This window comes from Lacerta agilis, chromosome 8 (genome assembly GCF_009819535.1).
Source record: "Lacerta agilis isolate rLacAgi1 chromosome 8, rLacAgi1.pri, whole genome shotgun sequence".
NCBI lineage: Eukaryota > Metazoa > Chordata > Lepidosauria > Squamata > Lacertidae > Lacerta > Lacerta agilis.
The window spans coordinates 49,940,387-49,962,104 of NC_046319.1; the positions used below are offsets into that span (position 1 = coordinate 49,940,387).

Sequence of the window (21,718 nt, forward strand, 5' to 3'; positions counted from 1 at the left end):
TTCATGGTAGCTGCTTCAGGCAAAGCCAAGGGATTGGATGCCAACTTACCGGTAGGCCCTTTTCCACAGGTTGGTTGGTTGGTTGGTTGGTTATTTATTTATTTATTTATTTATTTATTTATTTATTTAAGCTATTTTATACCCCGTCTTTTGTTCCCTAAAATGGCCCCATAAGATGGCTTTATAAAATAGGGAAGGGGCACACTGTCACAACATAACAAAAGTCTGCTTAAAAACAGAACCTGAGTTTCCAAAACAGGAAATGTTCTTCAGAATAATGTTGTGGTTTTTTGTTTTGTTTTTTAAATTAAGGCAGAAGAGGAAGAAACTGAAGCAGCCTTAGTTACACCTCAAGGTACTGTATATAGAATGTGTCTAGTCCAATCCTGTGCAGGCCTGCAATGTGGCCACAAAGCTCTGAGCAGGCAAGAGCTGTCCTGTTCTCTTCCAGTGAGCATATACAGAGTGTTTGGCCTAAGGCAGCCTTCACCAGCCTGATGCCCTCCAGATGTTTAGGGCTACAACTCCTGTCAATCGCAGCCAATATGGCCAGTGGCCAGGGATGATGGGACTTGTCCAAAACATCTGGGTGGAACTGGGCTGATGAAAGTTGGTATTGGACAATTTTTGCAAGCATATGACTCTTGAGTGTGCAGACACAAACGTGAATGTTGAATTATAAAACAAAAAGGTTGCATCACGGTCATGAAATCTCCAGCTGTTGCAAAGCTGGTCACAGAGACCAAGAAGTCCAACAGGGCAATAAGGAACATTTTAGGGGACTGAGCTTGTAAAACAGCTTGAAGCTGCACAAGCTCTTTGGGGAATGAGTTGTGGTGTAACTGCCACATCAAAATTCGCCCCTGAAGTGACTCCATTTGCATTTTTGTGCACCTTCAAAAATGCAGTATTGTTACAGGCCACCCCAATCCCTGTCAAGCTGTGCACAGGATTCCAGGGTTCTTGGCCCTCAACCAGGGCCTGTGCTCCTTTGGAGAATTGAAGACGTGTTGGAAGTTGTTGTAGCTTTAAGAAATAAGATTTATCCACATATTTATACCTTCAGTCTGCATGGAGTCCAGATGTTACAGCATAGTCATCTCAAGAGGAACTTATTCCTCACAGCAGTGCAGTGCTGGAATCCAAGGCCCAGTTACCCTGGCAATGTTCCAAATCTCCTGTCTGTCTTCATACCTTCGGGTGGGGGGAGGGACAGTTCTCTTGCATTGCCAGTGGCCCTCAATGGCACTGTATTGTTTCTTAATGACCCTAGCTCAGGAATTCATTTGCTGGTTGTATATTCCCTCCATATGGTAAATAAACAAAACCATACCATTTATTAATTTCTAGGGTTTAGGGTGCCCACACCAACTTATAACCATATAATCACATCTTACCTAGTGGTTCAGTTCCAAGGGTTCCAAATGTATATGAAAACAAGTATACTCAAACCTCCACTGTGTGAGCATCCCTAGCCTTCCAGAGCCAGCATGTTGACCAGTCCTTGCCCCCCAAGCAAGGTGGAGGCCTTAAAATCTCTTTCCATGCTAGGAAAAGTTCTCCACCTTGCATGTATTTAACTTGTGGAATTTCAACCAACTGCCCTTCAACTACATATGGTTGAAGTTGCACGAGTTAAATGAAATCATACTGTGGTCAATGATGATTGTGTATTTGCCCTGCACACACACACACACACACACACACACACACACACACACAGGAAATGGCTGGTTAGGAACTGAGCAACACCATTTTTCTCACGTGGTTTTATGTTTGCTTTGTTGCAGCTTCAGATCCCCTTGGCCCTTGCTTGGAGCCTCTAGCTGCCTAGCCCCGCCATGTCCAAGCAAAACCGCGACGTTGAGTTAGCCCGCCTGGTGCATGACAAGCCACTCAGTCATCCTAGCTTCTCCCCCTCCCGTCGCAGCCTAGCCGAGCAGCTGCCCAACGTCCCCAGCTACCGCTCCACCACTGCCGCTACCTCCCGCATCCCTGTCCTTGTCGCCAGAAAGCAAAAGGCTGGTGTGACGAACCCCAGTTTTTTGAAGGAAGAAGGGTCGTCTTCTCGCACCCAGGGTAACGTAGCATTTGCCGTGGCTTCGTGTGTGCAGCTTTGTGTGTCAGGCTTCCTTCGCTTCGTATGCCTGTGTGTGTCTCTTGTGTCTGCTTCAATACGTGTACATCCAGTAGCCATAACTTTCAGATGTGTAGCTGTGATGCAGTTTTGAAGCAAAAGAGAAAAGGCCAAGGGTTTCTCTGCTGTGCTGAAGGTTGCACATGGCCTTGCTTCACAAATTGCTCTATTGAAGGTGGCAGGCAATACCTGTCCCTTTTGGGTATACCTTTTAGAGTAGGGGTAGAGAACCATTTCTGTCCAGCAAGCCAGATGCTTATGTGCCAACTCTGGAGCCCCCCAATTTAAAAATACATATTTTTATTTTTATTTTTATTTTTAAAAAGCAAATGTAAACAAAACACAACTTGGCAGTTGTTCCATGGACATTGAAAACAGTCCCAAATGAATTCAAGGAGCATTAATACGTATAGCATGGTGAATGCAGTTTTGAGAGGTAGGTGGGTGGGGCTGTCCACCTGTCAATCCCCTAAAGCCATAGTGACATCAGGTGACACTGTGCTTTGAAGTCCCATTGTTGGGGCTTCAAAGCACAGTGCGGGGGATGTTTGAAAGCCCTTTTGCAAATAGCCCTGTGCTGCTTTTTGAAGAAGCTAAGCTAATTAATTTTGAAGAAATAATAATTCACAGTATATTTAAAAATATTGCATAAAAGCTTGCTTGGAGTTTGCACTAAGTTATTATCTCTGAAAAGTAATATGTGCTTCCTATCACTACAGGGAGGAATAATCAAACCTCTTGGTGTTTGAAACAACTTGTCATATTCGAATAATGTGCCTAACTTTTCATAGCAATAATTGTACATCTGGATGCATTTATACTTTCCAGTTAATTATTCCTGTTAGTTCTACAACATAGTTATCTAAATACAAAAGCCTATCAATATGAATCTATGACACAGTTTAACATGATAACACAGAATCAACAAGATGATATAAACATTTACTTTATCAGGGTATTATAACTAGAATTTATACTCCAAATATTAATTATATTTTATTTATTTTATTTCAACCAATTATATACTATGTAATTACAATCAGTATACAAGGAACAGTGTACAATCAACGCAATCAGTTGAAAGTATTAAAAATTAAAATATTTTCAATTGGTTCATGAAAAATAATAACACAAAAACTTGGTTTTAATTTTTTTTAAAAAACCCACAAAATTTATTACATACTTTGGTCATAGTATAATTTGAATTGCATAGAAAAGAAACTGTATAAAACCTGGGATATTTAAGAGGTGGTTATGTTTACTGAAGAAGGAAGGAGGTGTCTGAAAATACAGGTGGAAATTAGGAGGTTGTAGTTTCAGGTGTCTTTTGATCAGTAAAGGACCTTCACCTTGAACATTTTTGTATGAGGAGCCTCTGCTTGTATCCACTTTTTTTAATCTCTCTTCTTGTTTTCTTCTGGCTCATTTCATATATTTTCTCGCCAAAGGACGACCATCAGGGAGATACCCCACTGTGAACATCCAGAATAGGAATCCCAAGAATGGCTCTTCAGGGCTGCCAGTATTTGCCCACCGTGCTGAGACCTCACCACCAAAGAAACCCCAAACCCTCGCCGTGCCGGTTATAGCCAAGGCTCCCAAGAGGTATCAACCCATAATGTTTTAGAACCCAAAGTCCAAAAACCTGTCATTTAGCATCCATGCAGATTCTTGATTTATCGGGGAGCATTGACTTGTAACTGGGATACAAACCTGGGATAATCATTTGCATACCTTAGGGTACACAGCTGGGTGCATAAATGGGTTTAAAGCTTACGTCAGAGCTGATCCAGTATCTTCCCACTGGCTGAGGCTGATGGGAGTTCTAAATCTGCAATGTCTAGAGGGCAACAGGCCAGAAAAGGCTGGATTACCCTATGGGCCAACAACCAATTGCTAACTTCTTTGTTGCTGGTTGGGAAATTATTTTGTTTTTCTGTCAAGTGTCCTAAATCTGTCTGCCACTCTGTTAAAGTGGTTTTTTCTAAGACTCAGGGTGCCTTTTATGGACAACCTTTAATCTGCTCACACCTTATTAGTTCTCCAAATCTTAATTTTTTGTCTCCCAATTAATATTAGTTAGTTATCTCAGCTGAGCTACCAGGGCCAAGGACAATCTCACAGCTGAAGCTGCTGTTTCAAGGCAGCAACAGCAAGACATTGATACTATCAGCGTGGACTAAATTTAGGACTCACTTTTTTAAATAGAGAGAATGTTCTGATTGTGTGTACCAAAAAATACCTGACTTCTTTCTTTTCCCCCATTTCAGGAGGAAACGCTCTTCCCAGGAGGAGAGTGTGGAGGAGCTGAAAGTGCCATCTCCAAGCCCCTCACCAGTCAAAGCTTGGCCGGACCTTTCCAGTCCACAGAGAGAAGGATCACTTTGGTACAACACTAGAGACTTTCATTTATATGTGGCATTTATATCCTACCCTTTCTCCAAGAAAGTCAGGACAGCAAACATGGGGTTCTTACATGTTATATTTGCAGTATGTTTACACCAAACAAGAGCTACTTTGACCCCGCTGCATCTTTAGCATGTAGTAGCTTAGTTTGTTTGGTCTGCAGACCATAAACATCAGGTTCAGTGTAGGGTTAGCAAGACAAGCACAGCGTTTTTAGAAAAAGTGCAAAGATATGCTTTCCCTTGTAAGTGTCCAGAAGTTCCTAAGAACACAAGAGCCTGCTGGATGAGGCCAATGGCCTATCTAGTCCAGCATCCTGTTTTCTCACAGTGGCTAACCAGATGCCTTTGTGAGAAATAGGCAAACAGGACCTGAGCTCCAGAGCACTCTGCCCTCCTGTGGCTTCCAGCAACTGATATTCAGAGGCATAGCAATCATGGCTACTAGTCACTGATAGCCATATCCTCCTTGTTTTATAAAAGGCTGCAGGAGAAGGCTGCATGACAGACTACGCTAGAGTGTACTTCAGCACTCCAGACTGCAAAGCAAAGAATATTGTAATGAGTGAAAGTCAAGCCGCACTAAAAAGCTACCCACCAGTCAGTAAGAAACCTATAATTCATCTGCCTATAGCCTCCATCCCAACTTGGTGATGCCCTTCAGATATTTTGAACTACAGCTGCTATTGGTCCTAGCTAGCCATCCCAGCCATATGATGTTGAAGTTGATGGGAGCATAGCCACACTGGCTGTGGCTGATGTGAGTTGTAGTATAAAACATCTGGAGGGCACCAGGATGGAGAAGCCCTACAGTTTGGCATGTGGGAGAAATTAGGTTTCAGTTCACAATTTATGTACCTAATTCACGATTCCCAAAATAATCCACAATTTGAAACGAGGTGAACCTTCTAAATCCACACTTCTCTGAATTTTGCAAAACTATCAAAAGATGAGTACAAAATGTGTATATTAGAGCAAAGTGTGTAAAATGCATATTTTATTGAAAACAACATACAAAATAGTATTATATTAGAGAAAATTGATTGCAAAAATTGGTATATTAGGCACAATTGCATAAATAAATGTGTATATGAGGAGAAATGGTCCCTCCTTCACTACAACTTGCTAAAATTGTGCCTAGAATTAATTAATATAGCACTGGTCAATGAAAAGGTTTTCATTCATAATATCACTTCTGGTGATTACAGCACTGAGCAATGAGAAAGTTTACATTCATAATATCTGGCCTGGTTTCACCATAGTTTGCCAGATCGCAGCAGCTCAACAGCAAGCCAAAACAGTGCAGTTATCAATGACCGTCTGCAAGAACTGGTGCGTCTCTTTAAGGACCGAACAGAGAAAGTGAAAGAGAAATTGATTGACCCAGATGCTTCTTCTGACGAGGAAACCCCCGTGGCATGTAAGTGAGACCAACACCATCTACTGTATTACAAAACTTGAAGGCTCTCCTTTTTCAGGGGCTGTCTGCGTCTAGCAGTGGGTAAAAGATATTCAACCTATTTCTGAAACTTCTCTCTGTTACTTGTCACCTTCTGACAAGCTCCTTCTCAAGGGTTGCCAACTGCTTATTGCAACATGACTTTTGAGGTTTCTGAAGCCACAGTGCACTTATTTAACTGAAGCATAAATAAGCTTTGCAAAGCTTGGACTCAATCAAACTAGCTCTTTGCAGCAGGAGTTTAGCTTCTCTTCAACTTCCTTAGGATGGGCAGCATAAGCTTTGCTGGACCTTGATGGCTGCTATATCAAAGGCCTTGCTGATTAGCAAATGGCTGCAGCAACTTTCCAGACACACACACTCTCTCCATCCTTTGATACCAGGTTCTTCTAGGTGAAGCAGAAATCAGTTGCATGTAAAACTGGGTGTGAGTTGGGGGGGGCGCATGACCATCACCATAGGTTGGGTAACTTGAGCACCAAATTACATAGAGGAAAACAACCCAGGCCTTCCGTGTTTAATGATTAAAGACTCAGAAGCAGCATATCCCAACCTAATGCCTTCCAGACATTTTGGACTCTTGGTCCCGTCTACCCCAGCTGGCTTGAGCTGAGGGGAGCTGCAGTCCAAAACATCTGGAGGGCACCAGGTTGGCTCAATCAGAGTGTCCAAGCATGTGCAGAGATTCCCTCCTTCCCCACTGTTAAATAACTGCAGCCTCCACACACCTAGTATCAATTAAGATGATCAAAGGCTGGCTAAAAACAATGGTTTTGATTCCAAAGTTTGCCTGGTTTTCACTTATTCCATTTGTTCCCATAGCACCTTCCAAAGAAAAGCCTTCAGAAGAAAAAGAGGGAGCGAGTGAGAAGGGTGGAAAGAAACACAGTCCCCCACGTACGATAAAATGCCAGTTCCCCAGCAGCATTGACCCGCTCACCAGTGAGTACCTGGAATGGGCTTTTGACCAAAGAGACTGCTGTAGAATATTAAGTGGGGTGGGGGGTGGCCAGAGGCTGATGGGTAGGTTGCTTGATGCTGAACATCTCTTTTTGGAAATAGGCACTGAAGAGGGATAAAACAGTGAACTCCATTTTTAAGTCAGCCAACTTCATTCAAACCTCCTGAATGATCCTTTGTATAAGTCCACACTCCTTCAAATTGCACTATAAAGTTCTCAGCTAAAAAATAAAATAAAATACCAAAATGCATTTAAAAGGTGCATGTTAGTACAAAATACATTTAGAAATTCACAAACATTCTGTATTTAAATATGTACTTTGTGACATAACACATCTGTTTGTATTGTAATACAAATTTACATACCTCTTTTAAAATATTGGAGGTTAATATGGAAAAGGGATGGAGTGGAATTGTGAATGTGCATTCAAAATTGACACAGACCAGAAATATATTGTTTCATCCACTCCAAACAATTCAAATGCGAACAGAATCAATTCCTGCTCCATCCCTACCTGGAAGCTAGGCCAGTGTGTAGATGTCCCCAGATTTTCAGATGGAGACCCAAGGCAGAGAGATAAATGCTTGTCTAAGGCCACCCAGTGAGTTCACGATTAAACTGAGAGGTGGGTGCTGGAATGGCTCCATCTCTTAACCAACTTTATTCATAACAAAAAAGCACTATAGTGGAGAACGTTCATGGAGCACATTTATGGTTGAGAACTACTAATTCATCTTGCACAAAGTTCTCATGCTCTGATCCCACAGGAACTGGTTTGCCTTCTGTTTTGAGGTCCTGTTATTTTGGACCCCCCCCCCCCCATGCTGCTGTGCTCAGTTCCTATAGTTCCATTGAGGTGTCCTAAACAAGAGAAGCAGGATAAGTTCTTGGCAACTAGCAGAGCTCCTGAGTCTGTTCTGGGTTTTTCCCTCCCACTCTAGATCTGATGTACATCTTGTGGCTCTTCATTGTGGTTTTGGCATGGAATTGGAACTGCTGGCTGATTCCAGTCCGCTGGGCTTTCCCGTTCCAAACACCTGCAAATGTTTATTACTGGATGGCTGTGGACTATTTTTGTGACCTCATCTACATTTTGGATATCAGCATCTTTCAAGTCCGCCTGCAATTTGTCCAAAGAGGAGACATCATAGTAAGTGACACCTAGAAAGCCTTTGTTCTATTGGATTAGCCCCTGACGTTTTGGGGTCAGGTAGTCCTTGAGAAAGCCAAGCATTATGAGGAAACCAGGCCTTATGGGGAACAGTTGAGGGAGTTGGGTATGTTTAGCCTGGATAAGAGAAGACTGAGGGCCTTTCACACTTCTACTTGTCCTGTGCATGGAAAACATGGGTCTGAACACTTTCCTGCTTGTCCTATTCCTTTACTCCACCGCTTTCCCCCAGAAAACACACTCCTTAGCACTAAATTGGAGCAGACAGCAATCCGCAGAAAACCTGACTGCAGTTTGTTCTGATTCAGTGCTAAACCACAGGTTTCCTCAGGGGAAAGCCATATGAGGGGATAGCCATATTCAAATATCTAGAGGGCTGTGACACAGAAGATGGAGCAAGCTTGCTTTCTGCTGCTCGAACAAATAGATTCAAATTACAAGAAAGGAGATACCAACTAAACATTGGGAAGAACTTTCTGATGGTGAGAGCTGTTGCACAATGGAATGGACTACCTCATAAGGTGATGGGGTTTCCTTCATTTGAGGTTTTTAAACTGAGGTAGGATGGCCATCCATCAGGGATTTTCTAGTTGAGATTCCTGCTTTGCAGGAGGCTGGGCTAGATGAACTTTTGGACACCATCCAATGCTACAGTTCTATGGGCTTATCCACACTTCATCTTGTCCCACTGCTCTTCCCCAGGGAAAACGGTTCTTTAGTGCTCACTTGGAACAAACAGCAACTTGGGTTTTCTATGGATTGATGTTGGTTTCCAATTTACCACTAAAAAACAGGTTTTCCTTGGGAACAGAGTGGGGCAAGGGGGAAATTGTTCAGACCCATGCTTTCTAGGCACAGGCCAATGTGGTCATATGAGCCCTCTGATTCTGTGAAAACCCTGTGTAGCTAAAGATAATAAACCATAAATGAAGAAATTGTAGCTCTCCAGATGTTGTCGAACTCCCAACTTCCAACAGCCAGCACACCCAATAGTCAGTGATGATGAGAGTTAGGCTCCAACAATGTCTGGAGGGCCACTGGTTCCCCAGTCCTGCCATTAGGCAAGCCTGTTTATCTTCACCATCCAAGGACCTCTCTTAGCTGTGGACACCTTGGATCTGACAAAAACGGAGTGAGGGGGTACCCATAATATGTTTTAAATTTTGGTTGGTGGACAGGCTTTCATTCCTTGCTTCTTTCCTGGCTGTGTGACTGCCAATTATTTGCAAATCTCTGATGGATGCGTCTCTTCTTCCACTATGAAACAAGTGGTGATGCCCCCTCTCCTTTTGTCTCCTCTTCCAGACTGATAAAAAGGCCATGAGGAAGAACTATCTGAAGTCAGGACGCTTCAAGGTCTGTACCATTTTCCTTACTCGTGTTAAGTCAGCATTCTGCAAGCTGGTGCCCTCCAGATGTTTTGGACTACAACTTCCATTGTGCCCCTGCCCCAGCTGGTTAGGGGCACCTGCTTGGGGAAGGCTGTTATATATGTAAAATGATCAGTGCCTAGAAATTAAGAGTTGCATCATTTTAGTTCAACTATAGTAATTTTAGTTATATGAAGCGCTCATCCATCCCACAATCAAATATTAAAATGGTGGTTTTGTTTTTTATATAATTCACACATGTGCACAAATGTGCTTTGCAAAGTTGCAAACGGTCCTACTTTGAGGAGACTTTTAAGTTCAAGGTCTGGACAAGGCTTAACCTGACAGGTGCTGAATGCTCTCTTTGTGCCTCTGATAGGAAGCATTCGCCCCACTTGGACTGCCTGACACCATTATGTGGTCAGAGGCAAGTCACTGTCTCCTAGCTCCAGTTCCGCACATGAACAGCAGGGATGCCGAGATGACAAACACAATAAGCATTGTAAAGCCATTTCAAAGTGCCATCAAATTACATGCAGTGATAGTTGTGGCAGATCAAGTTGCTAATATCTTTTTTGGGGGGGTGGGGGGGCTGTGTGCATCTTTCCAGATGGATGTGATCTGCCTTCTTCCACTGGATTTTCTTTACCTCAAAGTGGGTTTCCATCCTCTCTTGCGCTTGCCTCGCTGTTTAAAGGTGAGTCAGGATGAGTTACGCTCCTACAACCTATTTTCAAAACTCTTTTTGTTGTGTTTTAGTAGATGTGCAAAACAGGGAGGGGGGGAAGAATGTTTTCCCTTTTTTTGCTGGGCTTGCTGAAAGTGGGAAATGCACTTGAGGTACTATTTATCGAAACCTCATCCAGACTTCCTTTTGTGCTATGTTTTTAGGCACAGGTCAAGGCTTTAAAGCTTCATGCCTAAGCATTCTATTCCACGCACCCCCAGTGCTTTTCACACTTTCTGCAGTAAAATGTGGGTTTCCCCAAGGAAAGTGCTGGGACAACCCCCCACCCCCCACCCCCTGCTCAGACACAGAGTTTTATAGCCTGGACCTGTGGCCTGGAAAGCGTGGTGCAAAAGGAAATCTGGATGAGCCCTAAGAAGATAACAAAGCAGATTTGTTTCCTGTTTCCCCAGAGCATGGGACTCAAAGCCACGGGTTTCATCGACTAAAATAAGATGGGGGTAGGGGGTGAGGATGCTGATCGTACATGCCATTTGGCATTGGGATGGTGGGCAAATTTGATTCAGTACACATTTCAATCTGAGTGTATAAAATTCATGCTTTCCAAAACACAGCCATCCCTCGAAATTTGCACTTTTCTGAATGCTGCAATGCAGTTCTCCAACCAAACCATGTTTATACAAATGCATATTTTAAGGGAAAGTGCACAGAAATGACTATATGAGTGAAAATAGCAGACAAAAATGCCTTATCTTAAAGGAAATTTCTTGCAAAGATGGGAACATCAGTCAAAACTGCATATAAGCATGTGTTTATTGGGAGAAATTCACATTAAAACGCTTATGAATTTTCATCAGGAATTTTTTTTTTTTAGCCCTCAAATTGCTGCAATATGTGGACAACCGAGTTTAAGGTTGGAAAAAATGAGAAACTGAGAGATCCTAAATTTGCAGATCCTTCCATTGCTACCATAGACTGCCTTGGAAGGTGGCAGACTCTCCTTTCTTAAAAAATTAAAAAAAATGTCCAGTAGCAACTTAGAGACCAACTAAGTGTGGGTAGGGGTTTTTCTCAGAAGGGTAGTAGGAGATGGGTGATTGACTCAATGGGTATGGTAAACCTGTTGACGACTATTAATGACTGCAATTAGTTCTACAGGAAAAAGCATGGGATAGTATGCAGATGACTAATAATAATAATAATAATAATAATAATAATAATAATAATTTATTATTTGTACCCCGCCCATCTGGCTGGGCTTCCCCAGCCACTCTGGGTGGCTCCCAAACAAATGTTAAAACAATACAGCGTTAGATATTAAAAACGTCCCTAAACAGGGCTGCCTTCAGATGTCTCTTAAAAATAGGATAGCTTTAGCATGTGTAAGAATCCCACCCTACCCTCCCACTATATATGAGGGTCTGGTGACTTCTGTTTCAGTGTATCTGAAGAAGTGTGCATGCACACGAAAGCTTATACCCAGAACAAACTTAGTTGGTCTCTAAGGTGCTACTGGACAATTTTTTTTTATTTTTTTATTTATTTCGACTGCGTCAGACCAACACGGCTACCTACCTGAATCTCCTTTCTTAGACATTTTAAAACAGAAGCTGGATAGCCTCCTCCTAGGAATTCTGTGGCAGTCGATTTCCAGCATTAGGAGGTGGGTTGATCTTGATGACCTTTCGGGTACCTTCCCTTAAAAGCACTTTCAAGGAATTTGATTCAGGTGCTGCTGTGAAGGGACACCCACCAAATCATTATTTCAGTAATTAAGAAAAAATTCTGGGAGCTTTTCCAGTCAATTTTATTGTGAAATATTTCTCCGTTTGTCCCTGAATTGCTCTTGGTGCTCATCTGTACTTTTCATTCTGTCCCACAGTACATGGCCTTCTTTGAGTTTAACAATCGGCTTGAAGCTATTCTGAGCAAGGCATATGTTTACAGGTGAGGTAAGCTTTTGATGCTAGCCCTCTTCACTCTTGAATGCAGCTACTATAGGAAGAGGGGAGACTCAGGAGCATTGCAGCATTTTAGTTCCTTTCATAAGTTTCTCTTTGTACTGAATTCCCCCCCCCCCTCAAACTGAGGGATCACCCATGTTTTACTTGTCTTGTGCCTAGAAAGCATGGATCCAAGTGTTTTTCCATTTGCCCCACCACTTTCCTCAATAAAACCCACTCTTTAGTGTGGAAAACAGAGCAAGCGTCATTAAGAGGAAAACCCAATTTTCTCTGATTCGGCGGTAAAGATCAGGTTTCCCTGGGTGAAAGTGGTGGGATGAGCAGAAGCCTGGATGAGCCCTGAAACCTTCTGAAGAGAAAAGTTGCAGAAAAGCTGCATATTGATCTACATAGTCTAATGTAATTCCATTGTTTCCAGAATTGACAGCATGCAACGTTTTTTCAGAGGGCAGCAGTTGTGTTAGGCTGTTGAAGTGAAAACAACCAAGCATCTCTTAGCACTTTAAAGCCTAACCAGTCTGTATTGGTATAAACTGGGTGGTGGTTAGACATTTTTTTTAGATAAGGCCGGTGCCTTCCTTCTAGAAAAAAACGGTGCTGGTACTCACTAGGTTCATGGCAATCTGACTTCTGCCCTAGCTGGCTTTTAACAGGGAGACCTCCAGCAACCATCATTGACCCCTGGCCCCTTCTCACCTCTGCACATTTTTAAACCCTTTTCAAAGTTGCACAAAGATGATGCTCCTTAAAAAAAATCTGTACGAAGGCAAACTTGTGGAATAGGAGGGCCAAACTGCCTACTTTCCATTGGCATATCCAGTGTAACTACCATATAACAATCACTATAATATAAGCTATTTTATCCTTAAGACCATAAAGGTAAAGGTAAAGGGACCCCTGACCATTAGGTCCAGTCATGTCCGACTCTAGGGTTGCAGTGCTCATCTCACGTTACTGGCCGAGGGAGCCAGCGTACAGCTTCTAGGTCATGTGGCCAGCATGACAAAGCCGCTTCTGGCCAACCAGAGCAGTGCACAGAAACGCCGTTTACCTTCCCGCCAGAGCGGTACCTATTTATCTACTTGCACTTTTGACGTGCTTTAGAACTGCTAGGTGGGCAGGAGCTGGGACCGAGCAACGGGAGCTCACCCCATCGCGGGGATTCGAACCGCCAACCTTCTGATCAGCAAGCCCTAGGCTCTGTGGTTTAACCCACAGCTCCACCCACATCCCCCTTAAGACCATACATACTGTAAGTACAATTGACCACTAGTGGCACTACAGGTTGCAAATGGGAATGCCGACATGAAAAGTGAGATTGTTTTAGAGAGCAACTTAAAGAGTATTTTGTTAACATTGTCGTCTTTCTTCACCCTCTTTGTAGAGTGGTAAGGATCACAGCCTACCTGCTCTTCAGCTTACACGTGAACTCATGTTTATATTACTGGGCATCCTCGTCTCAGGGGTTGGGCTCAACTGCCTGGGTCTACAATGGGGAAGGAAACAGGTACTCCTTTCTGCATTGCTATAATCCAACCACCCCCAACACAGTGCCATTCCAGATGTTTTGGACTACAATTCCCATCAGCCCCAGCATCATAGAGCCAAAAAAATCTAGAAAGCACTAGGTTGGGGGAGGCTGGTATAATTCATTGTTATAGGATAAAAGCAGTAGTAGATCAGTTGCTTGGGCATCTTATCCTCTCATATCTTTTTTTTTATAAGCTATATCCGCTGTTATTACTGGGCTGTCAAGACTTTGATAACAATTGGAGGACTGCCAGACCCGGAGACCCTCTTCGAGATCATCTTTCAGCTGCTCAATTACTTCACAGGTGTCTTTGCTTTCTCTGTCATGATAGGTCAGGTAAGAAAACAATCCATGCCTTTTCAATACACAACAATCCTTGTTCCTCCCCCTGCCCCAATTCTGCCATCCTGGAGGGGGTTAGGATGCAGTGAAGGTTTAGGGTGTAGTGGACTCTGCTGACAGGCTGCCTCCGCAGAGGTCCCCACTGTGTCCACCAAAAGCTGCAGGCAGAAGCTACCATTGGCAGTACCCTTGTGCCAGTGATGGCCAGCAATAAACCCCTGAAACAGAGCGTTTTAGAGGGTGGGGAGGGGTCCAGCTATTGGCAATGGGTGCTATTCAGGCATCTCTGCTACACCAGTCTGGAGGCGGCAAAGTGAAAATTTGCAGTTTGACTCGCCCACTTTCTGCCCTGGCTGGCATGAGTTGAGGAGTATTCACATTTTAAAAGTCTGTTAAAACAATGCTGGGGAAGGGGAAACTCATTAAGAATGTAAGCAGATGCTTAGAAAGTGTTGGGACTTTTCCCAGCCTATTCATGGATAAAGTTAACATCAAGGCATTCCCAGGCTCTCGACTCTACAAAGTGAATGGCCACCATTCAGGTATCATGTTCCAGTTAGAAAGAAAGAAAGAAATTACCTTACAATCTCATATAATAAAACATCTCAACATGAGTTCTGGTTTTATTTCAGAACTGAAGAAATTTGTGGCTACTTGCCTAGCCGTTTGTTTAATTCGGGCCACATTCACTCTATACATTTAAAGCACAATTATACTGCTTTGAACAGTCATGCCTTCCCCCAAAGAATCCTGGGAATTGTAGTTTGTTAAGGGTGCTAAGAGTTGTTAATTTCCAGAGTGGCTTAACAGTCAGTCCCTCTTTACAGGGGACTCTGGGAACTATAACTTACTCCCATTAGTAATTCAACCCTCTGTGAACTGGTGCTTCCCAACCCTCCACTGCCCACGATCAACTTCCATCAGCACAGCCATCTGAAGCTTGGAGCTTGGGAGCCTTAGTTTGAACGCAACAGGTTGGGGAAGGCAGAGATAGTTCAATGGTGTAGTCAATGCTGAACAAAAATCCCCTGAATGGTTTTCTCTTTATCTCACACAGATGAGAGATGTTGTTGGGGCTGCCACCGCTGGACAGACATACTATCGGAACAGTATGGACAACACAATTAGATACATGGCTTTGTACAAAATCCCCCGATCTGTTCAGAATAGAGTCAAAACGTGGTATGAGTACACTTGGCACTCTCAAGGCATGCTGGGTAAGACTGAACTAGGGCTTTGAATATTGGCTTCATAAGGTGTTCCTCTGGTTGTTCAATACAGCTTAGGTCAAGTCTAGCCAAAATGGCGCTCTCTGGATGTTGCTTGGCCCCAGTTCCCAGCATCCCTGTCCGCTACCTATTGGCTGGCTGTGGGGGCTGCTGGGATGAGGTGTCCAACAACTGCTAGAGGGTGCCATGTTGGCCACCCCAGTTTAGGGCCAAACTAGCCATAATATTGAATGCATATTTACATTTGAGGTGAATTGAATGACACAAGTAGTAGCCACAGGTGTGTGTGTGGGGGGGGAGAGACTGATAATTACAAGCAGGGTGAGTAATTTAACCTTTTCCTTCCCTGCTGTGGTTCCATTGGTGCCAATAGGACCTTTTTCTCTTGTGAAAATAGCAGCTTTGGAGGAGTGGTTTTTTTGTTGGTGTCTGGACTACTGCAGGGGAGAAAAGGTTTAATCCTTCCTCCCCGACTCCTGAGATCCCACTAGTTATCAGTCATCCACTCTAAGCAGCTGCTGTTTGAGTTTTTAAATATGTGCGCTGGTAATTCCCTAATCCACAGTTTCATGAAAGACAAATTCTTACACTTCCTTTGCTGCAGATGAATCGGAATTGCTGATGCAGCTGCCAGACAAGATGAAGTTGGACATTGCAGTTGATGTGAACTATGACATTGTTAGCAAGGTGCCTCTCTTTCAGGTATGGTCCACCCACCCCCCTCAGGGATTCACTTACTTAAATCCAGACATGCTTGTACAAGCCAACTGATTCTTCCTTCCTTTCCTTTCAGGGTTGTGACCGGCAAATGATTTTTGACATGCTGAAAAGGCTCAGATCTGTGGTGTACCTGCCCAATGACTACGTCTGCAAGAAGGTAACCAGTTTTGTCTAAGAAGTTAAAAGTAGGGTTGAGCTGAACTGTGGAATGACAGGTGGGATGGAGAAATACTTTCATGACATTTTAAGTACCCAATTTTCAGTGACTTTGGATGGGGCTGCTTCAAACTACGAAAATGTTTGCAGTGGTTGGCGGTCCTGTTTGCACCATACCTTGATAGTACTGTTCTCCATCATTCAGAGTCATGACTTCCTCTCACCCCTCCCCCCAAAAATCCTGGGAATGGTAGTTTGTTATGGGGGATACTCCTTACAGAGCTAACAATTGCCAGTACCCTCAACAAATTACAGTTGTTGTTGTTGTTGTTGTTTTATTCTGATAGCTTAGTTGGTAGAGCATGAGACAATCTCAGGGTGATGGGTTCAAGCCCCACGTTGGGCAAAATATTCCTGCATTGCAGGAGCTTGGACTAGATTACCCTCGTGATCCCTTCCAATTCTACAATTCTACGATTCTATTACATGAAAGCAGCAATAAAAATAAATAGAACAACATTTAAAACTTGGGTAGTCAGTCTGAAACATGAAGGGTAAAGGATCCCTGGTGTTGCAAAGAGCACTTTTCCTCCTTGTTACTTCAGGGGGAAATTGGCAGAGAGATGTACATCATTCAAGTCGGGCAAGTCAAGGTGCTCGGAGGACCTGATGGGAAAACGGTGCTTGTGACTTTGAAAGCTGGATCAGTGTTTGGAGAAATAAGGTCAGACAGATGAAAAATGTCGATGTGGGGAGGAAACTGGGCTTGGCAGCAGGAAGGAGAAGAAAGGGGCTCAGAAAGATAAATGTATAGTCATGTACAGTCTTGCTTACTTATCATCCAAAATGAGATCGGCAGATTTTTCAGGTAATTTCTTTCCTTCAACTGAAAAAGATTTCCCTGATGCTAAGAGAAGTCCTGATAACAAAAAATATAGGTACTTTGACTATCCTTTCCACCCTTTAATCTTGAAACAGAATGGATATAAAAAGATGTACATGGCAACTATCTGATTTTGTTCTAGATTTCAACTACAGAGGGTGTTAAATATACTTTGGCTAACAAACACACTCCTAATCAATCAAGATTGTATGAAGTGCCCCCCCAAAAATTGGACAAATGACTGGAAGGTCTATAATAATAGGACAATTCATTGGAATATTGCACAATAAATTAGATAAATCATCTAATAAAAAAGGGAAGTATGACATCATTCCAACTGAACAATTGAAGCTCTCTCTTGGAGACATAGAAATCTGCATGAAATAGGCTATACTTATTATTCAATTGTCCATGAGTCATATTCCTGCAGAGTTTTTACTTATCCTGAATTAATACAGAAAGGGAAATCTGTACCTATAAAGACGGTGACTACGGGGTTTTCAAAACATTGAAGAATTCCATCACCTAATGCGGAATGCAGAATGCAGAATGCACAGTGCAGAACCCAGAAAGCAAATTATAATGCCCTGAAAAATGGCACCTGAAAAATTATAGTTTACCAGTAATCTGTACCCATTTCCCATGCCTCCTTCTGCAAAACTCTCATTATGGAAATGCAGAAGAGCAATTTGGCTCAGGGCCAGCCTACGCATGAGGCAAGGTGAGGTGGCTGCCTCAAGCAGCAGAAGCCCATGAGGTGGTGTTCCGCAAAGGCATCTCGCCACCTCTGCAGGGGCACCGGTTTCTGGCGAGATCTCACAAGACCTTGTGTAGTGTGCAGTCATACAAGATCTTGCCAGAAGCTAGATATTTCATTGATGCTAAATGAGGTCCTCAGGAGACGCTGAGAAAAAAGTCACAGGAGCCAAGCTTAGCACCCCAATGTATTCAATAGTAGATGTTGAGTTATGGAAACCAGATTTGAGTCCCCAGTTGATGCCTTTTCCTTTTTATTAGCTTACTAGCTGTGGGAGGTGGAAATCGACGCACAGCGAATGTTGTGGCTCATGGATTTACTAACCTTTTCATCTTGGAAAAGAAAGATTTGAATGAAATTTTAGTGCATTATCCAGAGTCTCAGAAGCTGCTGCGGAAGAAGGCCAGGTGAGCTGCAGGATAGCCAGGTGCTGGTATGTTTGCTATGTGTGCACAGCCATACTCTCTATCAAGTCCAAAGTTTCATGAGTCCATGTTGAAATTTAGGCTCAGCAGCTCATTGGCACCTAATATTCCCAACACCTAAAGAATGCATGAGGAGGAGGAGGAGTTTGGATTTGATATCCCGCTTTCCGAAGGAGTCTCAAAGCAGCTAACATTCTCCTTTCCCTTCCTCCCCCACAACAAACACCTCTGTGAGGTGAGTGGGGCTGAGAGACTTCAAAGAAGTGTGACTAGCCCAAGGTCACGCAGCAGCTGCATGTGGGGGAGTGGAGACGCGAACCCGGTTCCCCAGATTACGAGTCTACTACTCTTAACCACTAAACCACACTGGCTCTAAAAATACACACTGGCATGAAAATACATGCTTTCCCTTTCTATTCTTAGGAGAATGCTGAAAAACAACAGCAGACCTAAGGAGGACAAAAGCAAAGGCATCATCATTCCTCCAAGAGCTGGGACTCCTAAGCTCTTCCAAGCCGCCTTATTCGCTGCAGGAAAGATGGGAGGCAAAGGACGGCTGGCTCATATCAGATGGAAATTGAAAGAGCTGAAAGCTATGCAGGTAAAAGCACATAATAAGTAGCTGCAAATGTCAACAGTGAATTATCTCCGGAAATGGGGTAGAAGAACCTAACAAGTTAGGAAGTTCCATTGTTTTTACAGCTGAGACCCCACAGGGGAACAGCAACTGAAGGAGGGCTGTTTTTGAGCTGAAAAACAATATAATGAGCAGCAGGGAAATGGTTAAACACTTATCTCCCTGCCCTGCCACCATTCTACTCAGTAGCACCAGCATCCCAAGGCCACTTCTCATTTACAGATGTTGGGACTTTGTTACCTGTGTCTCAATGTGTCTGATTTCCCTAGCTTTTTAAAACAAAACAAACCTTTCCTCTAGGCAAGTATGCCCCTTATTCAGGTAACCACCAGCATGATACCTTTGTCTTTCAGGAGGCCAGTGCCACTCCAGTTCCACCTAAATCACCAGCCAGTCATAGATCGCCAGCTGGTTCCCAGAAATCAGTTCCACCTAAATCATCAGCCAGTCATAGATCACCTGCCAGCTCCCGAAAATCAGTTCTACCTAAATCACCAGCCGTTCATAGCTCATCAGCTGGTCCCCGAAAATCAGATGACTGCAGCAGAACAGAGAAGATTGTCTCAAAATATTCAGATCACTCTGTTACGGTTTGCATAACTCCAGCACCTAAAGATGATGAAGAGATTCTCTCCGTAGAGATTCTAGACAAGGACGAAGCTAAGTAGAAAAGTCCAACTAGCTGACTGTCTTGCGGCTCATAGAAGGACACTGCCATAGCCTATAGCCTGAGGAAGGCACTTTAGTGACTATGGATCACTGCAAAATACGGATACCTGTAGGCTTGGGCTCTTCCAACATTCAGAATGTAGCCTCCAACATTGTGCTATTAGATGAAAAGATGGCTGGAAATCCATCTCTTTTAAAATAAGGTCTAGAATTATTTGCGCACCCCACCAGGTATGGGGGTTCATCCGTACCTTGGCAGAATGTGGATTTTGCACCTTTGTGCTCTCTTTAATTCACCCTCATCTATGTGACATCCTCCTTGAACTACTGTTCTCCCACAGTTTCACCATCATGAATCAGGACTTGCACAGGGCACTCCCACAACCTCACCGGGAAACTTCATCAAGTGCAGATAGGAGGTTAATAATGCCAGTCTACTTTCCTGGGGTTTCAAAGCCATTGACTTTTGTTCTAGCCTTGATGGACGTGGTGAAAATTGTTCCTCTGCCTCTGTTTGATCTCCTTGCCCTGCTTACAAACATTTGAAGAAAAATATGGTATGCTTTAATGCCCAAATCTATATTGATCTGGTGGATTGTCGTATTTTCACATCTAACCGATGCACTGCAGTCCCTGGGGTGTACATGCACAACTTGCTTAGCCCAGCCTTGGCCATCCTGATGCCTCACAGGAGTTCTGGACTCCCATCATCCCCAGCCAGCATGGCCCAGGCAGTAGCAAGAGCTGTACACTAGCCTTGACCTAATAAACCAGCATTCTTTCTCCTAGTCTCTTCCTTATTTCTTGTAGCCTGTTACCAGTGTCCAAATGACTATTGTCATTTCTGTGTTTTGGGGAATTCATTAACGTCCTTTTCCTTGCAATGTAAGCTGAGGGGGCAAAGAACACAGCGCAACAATAATTATTTAAAATGTTAGCAGCATTGTAACAAACAGCATATGTAAAGTAGCAGAGTCTGCAGGAAGGTTAATTACATTCCAAATGCCTGGGTAAACAGAAAAGCAAACCATTAGCAGAAGGGTGTTTTTGTTGTTAAGCTTTTGCAAATTCACTCATGCACCAAAACATCTAGTTAACATGCCTCTCTTGATAACATCTGCCCCATGTAAACAAGTGAACACTATTGTCTTGCAGTAAGAATCATAGGCAAAAAATGGCCCAGTGGAATGGAAAATGAGCAAGTGGATTTAGGCTGAGTGCACATTACCCTTTACTCCAGCTCCTGTGTGCTTCCAAGTCTGATGTTTGAAGCTGTGTACACATTATGTCAACCCCAATCCATATCTATCATGTAGTTTCTCAAGAAATACTCCTGTTTGAAGCGTTTCCCCTCAAAGCAGCTTCAGTTAGATTTGAAAATGCAAGCTGAAGTCAAGGTGAGTTGTGTACAGCTCAGACAGCCATTGCACATGTGCAGATGACAACACATACCCAGATGACTGCTTCACTTAATTGGAATTTAGGGGGTTGTGGAAACAAATAAGGTAATGTGATCAGTAGAGGACATTCCTACATCACAAATGCAAATGTGGCTTGAAATGGCACTGAGGGGAACAGGAATGCGTTTTAAGACGCTCAGTAGCCTTACTGAGCCAATCCTTTAGCTATCCAGTAGGTGGCAGCAAGGGAGCCTAAATTGGTACACCATAAAAGAAAAAGACCTCTTGCACTGTAGTAAAGAATTTGCATCAGGGGCCAGGTCCAAATCCTGGCATCTCCAGTAGGAAATAAGGTAGCATGGGAAAGATGAAAGAGAGAGGAACATAGCTGGAGAGATTTGTAGCCTTCCACTTAACATTGTCCCTAGAAGCTCCAGTGCTGGGAAACTGCAGAAGGGCTTTCTGAATGGACAAGCGAGTACTGTGACATAATAACTGGGCAAAATACCAGTTGTTGGATCCCTCTTCTCATAGCCATTTGCCTGAAAAGCATTCCGCTTGCTCCTTAGCAGCAAGCTAGACTTACCCATGGGTGAAGGGAAAACGTGTCAGAGGAGAGTTCTCAAAGGCTCAAAGTTCCTGGAGGAATCTCCCATGAACATGTGACACCTCTGCCCTTTGGACGCTCCTGTGACACTTGGAACTATGTGCCCAGCACACAAGGAGAGGTGAGATGTCTGGAGGGACAATGGGGATGGGATATGGGTGAGGGGGGCTGATGATGACCCACCACAATTTTCCTGACTCTTTCTCC

At 43.4% G+C, this 21,718-nt stretch overlaps 1 protein-coding gene across 2 annotated transcripts; it reads left to right on the forward strand.

Moving 5' to 3' along the window:
• The first annotated feature begins 310 nt into the window (after positions 1-310).
• On the forward strand, positions 311-20,292 carry LOC117051203 (cyclic nucleotide-gated cation channel beta-1-like). 2 transcript variants are annotated; one of them, XM_033157366.1, is made up of 19 exons: positions 311-355; positions 1,791-2,079; positions 3,586-3,742; positions 4,408-4,524; positions 5,805-5,962; positions 6,824-6,943; positions 7,904-8,112; positions 9,439-9,489; positions 10,114-10,200; positions 12,074-12,138; positions 13,540-13,662; positions 13,881-14,022; positions 15,086-15,245; positions 15,862-15,959; positions 16,051-16,134; positions 16,739-16,857; positions 18,034-18,180; positions 18,622-18,799; positions 19,189-20,292. In XM_033157366.1, the coding sequence occupies exons 2-19, from the start codon at positions 1,842-1,844 to the stop codon at positions 19,501-19,503; spliced, it is 2,568 nt and encodes an 855-aa protein (XP_033013257.1). In that variant the 5' UTR covers positions 311-355; positions 1,791-1,841; the 3' UTR covers positions 19,504-20,292. The 2 variants fall into 2 exon arrangements, 1 of the variants encoding a protein (XP_033013257.1); XR_004427161.1 differs by lacking the exons at positions 18,622-18,799; positions 19,189-20,292 and having other exon boundaries at positions 16,739-17,001; positions 18,034-18,112.
• The last annotated feature ends 1,426 nt before the right edge of the window (positions 20,293-21,718 follow it).

Coding starts and splice junctions, on each gene's coding strand:
- LOC117051203 (XM_033157366.1), top strand. CDS start 1,842: ATGTCCAAGCAAAACCGCGACGTTGAGTTAGCCCGCCTGGTGCATGAC. Junction 8,113..9,438: donor TCCAAAGAGGAGACATCATA/GTAAGTGACACC, acceptor CTCCTCTTCCAG/ACTGATAAAAAGGCCATGAG. Junction 18,800..19,188: donor AAGAGCTGAAAGCTATGCAG/GTAAAAGCACAT, acceptor TTTGTCTTTCAG/GAGGCCAGTGCCACTCCAGT.